At 53.7% G+C, this 3,103-nt stretch overlaps 1 protein-coding gene across 1 annotated transcript in view; it reads left to right on the top strand.

Annotated features, from left to right (window-relative positions):
• Nucleotides 1–440, top strand: part of LOC113218415 (protein krueppel-like) — a 4,081-nt gene extending 3,641 nt beyond the window's left edge. Inside the window, exon 3 of the mRNA XM_052266867.1 lies at nt 75–440. Within this exon, the coding sequence (XP_052122827.1) occupies nt 75–180 (106 nt within the window). The 3' untranslated portion in view covers nt 181–440. The remainder of the gene's footprint in view (nt 1–74) is intronic.
• Nucleotides 441–3,103: the final 2,663 nt, after the last annotated feature.

Raw genomic sequence — 3,103 nt, 5'->3', positions numbered from 1 at the left:
GAGAAACCATACGGCTGCACGGTGTGCCAGAAGAAATTTTCTGAATCTGGCAGTCTGCGGACACATCTGCGAACCCATACTGGAGAGAAACTATTCGAGTGCACGGTGTGCCACCGTAAATTTTCCGAATCTGGCAGTCTGCGGAAACATTTGCGAACCCATACTGGAGAGAAACTATAGCAGTGTACTGTGTGCTAGAAGACGTTCTCCCGGGCTACTCATCTGCGGGGACATCCACGAACCCGTACCGGTGAGAAACCATTCGAGTGCACAGTGTGCCACAAACTTTTGACCGAAACTGGGTGCCATTTGCGACAGCACACTGTGAAAGATATGTCGCATAATAATCAAGTATGACAAATCTATTGAGAAACCAGATTCCTATATCAGTACCTTTACTTTTACGTTGAAATTAATAAAAATTACTGACAACATGGTTAGTTGTGTGAGATACATTTTATGTCCCGTTTAATTGATTTTCGGCGTAAAATCTTAAGATATAAGAATTCGAAAATTTGAGGAAAATCATGCATTTACAAAGAAAGTATAGCAAAAGTTAGAAATTAAGGATTTCATCTCGATCGATCTTGCCATGAAAAGTATTGGGGGGAGTTATAACAAATTAATGTGAGGGGTATAATCAATCGGAGGTATCAAAAAATTGAGCAGCTGCCACAAACTTTTGTGATAAAAGTATCATAATATTCCAGATTCAGTGCAGGGTGTTGATACTAGTGCCGGTCGGAAGCGACCGCCTTTGGCGCCTTCGGAGCAGGTTAGGCCACGACTCTTTTGTGGCGGGCAGCGAAGGGAAGGGGTGGTGTTGCACGGTGCCGCAGCCACCAGCGCTCGGCAGGCGCGGGCGACGCGGGAAACGGCTTATCCTCTGCGCGACGCGCACAGAGCTCCTTGAGCCGCCGAGGTTGTGACGACGACCACATGTCGTCGGGAAGGGCGCGAATTGTAAAATTGTTTCCTGCGCTCGGCAAGCAGTCCACGGTAAGCACCCCGTCGTCCTGCTGAGTTCTCTCTCTCTCCCTCTGACTGGCGGTCCGCTTCGTCGCCCCCCCCCCCCTCCCCCGGCTACGAGTCCGCACCCCCTCCTCCTCTGCGAATCCTCGAGCTCCCCCCCCCTTCAGAAACCGTTTTCCGGCGCGTTGGGCGCGCGTTCACCCGCCCGCTTATTCGCTTGTGCCTTGTGGGTGTCCGCGAGGAGTGCGTTTGTCGTAATCCAATTGGTGGCCAGACAGCGGGGGATTCGTCAATACGTCGGAGCCACAAGGAGCAGCAGAGGCACGCGCGACCTGGAAAAATTAAATTTACTTATATTGTATTTTTAAGAGCGGTTATAGAAAACTGAATAATAATTGATCTGCGCGCTCTAGGAGAGTTCCGTCGAGGGGGGCCGGAAAAAACTGCGACAGCTGACGTCTACTATCGGTGAGCTCTTCTCGTCCGCGCGTGGTCGTCCCTACCAGGTGAAATAAACTTCTCTCCCTCACCGCCCGTCTTTAATATGACTCACACGCCACCCCCGCCCCCACCCACCCCCGTCCAGGTCCTCTCGTCCGACTCAATGCGTTACACGACGGAGCCCGTCTCGCGAGGCACAAAAAGAAAATCGGATTACAAGCCAATTCTGCCCGGCATCTCCCGGTGCGAGGTTTGCGTAAAATCGATACCCCCCCCCCCCTCCCCGTTTCCCCTTGCTTACCTCCCGCCTTCGCCAGGTCAAAACGGGCACCGGACCAGGCCGGAGGGAATCCTCTTGCTGTGGATGGCGTGGACAGGGGGATCAGGGAGGCCACGGTGGATGAGGAAAAATACGCAGAGGTTATCATACCACCAATTTCAGTCCGACGTGCGCCCCTCCCTGGGCCCGGCGCCGGCAGCAGCAGCGATAGCAGCGAGGCCAGGCCAGGCCTTTTGTCCAGACGAGCGCGCGGCTGAGACCTGCGTGCTCTGATAAAAGAAGGGGGTAAAGATTATGCTGTGAGAAAGCCATAGAAATCGGCAAATACAAAATGCTTCGAGAAAAATAAAATAATTGAGCTTGCAAATTATTGTGCTAGTCACCTCTTTCTTTGGCCCTTTCGAAACAAAAGCGAAGGTGGAAAAAATAATATTTCGACCACACCCCACCAAACTCTATTTTTGGTTCGTCGCCGTCGCTGCTGGGCACGGGCCGAGTGGGGGAGAATATAGATGTGATTCTGTCGTGCGAATAATGAAGGACAGCCGCGGGGGGAAGAAAAGAAACGGCCCGAGGGGGTCAGGCAGGGGGGGGGGGGGTGAGTAGTGTCCCGGCGTCTCGTGCTTCCTTCGCCACGCGATACTTTTGTACCGGCTCCTTCATGTGAATCATATTATGTTTCGATTTGGCCGCGCTCCCGCGTCCTTTTTGCTTTCTCGCCCCCGGGTGCCCTATACACGAATGAGAAGGAGAAATCGCTCATCAACCTGTGACTAATCGATGGTCGTTGGGCCTTTGTTGTCGGGCGCGCGAGACGCGTCGTCGTGTGTGTCGTGTTTTGGAACGGCGCGGCGGCGCGTCGCGGGGCGTTTTCCTCCATACAAACGAAGTAGTTGTCGTTAGTTTTCCGGAGTGAAGTGGAGGTGGTGCGCCCCCGCTGCGGTGCCCCCCGGCCCGCTCGGCCACGCCCCGCAGGTGGACGCGCCCGCTGCCGTGTGCTGTGCGAACGGCGAGATTTTCTGTTCAAAAAATCGACGAGAAAAAAAACAAACAGGAAAACTGCTAGAACTGAAGGCGGAAGGACTCTCTTTGTTGACCGCACGAACTGACCACTTTTAGGAAAGACACCCATACGGTTATACTCGGGAGGAAAATAAGACACAGCTGAGCCAACATATCACACAGACCGAATCTCTAAACAGCAAGTTTCTTCAAGAATCGGCTACTATTTACGGTGAGTCGGTGAAACTCGCCATGTCCTGATGCGCGACAACAACGACGTCACGCCTCGACAGTTCAATGTCCGACGGGGCGAGGCAGGGCTAGGCGGGGCGGGGCGGGTGGCCGCTGAGTGCAACGACAAGCAGAGCAGAAACAACTACGACGGTAACTGTCGCCGCGCCGCCGCCG

Source organism: Frankliniella occidentalis, unplaced genomic scaffold (genome assembly GCF_000697945.3).
Source record: "Frankliniella occidentalis isolate FOCC.00 unplaced genomic scaffold, Focc_3.1 Scaffold43, whole genome shotgun sequence".
Lineage (NCBI taxonomy): Eukaryota > Metazoa > Arthropoda > Insecta > Thysanoptera > Thripidae > Frankliniella > Frankliniella occidentalis.
The sequence above is the reverse complement of the archived record's forward strand: the minus strand, read 5'-3'. Positions and strand labels throughout refer to the sequence as shown.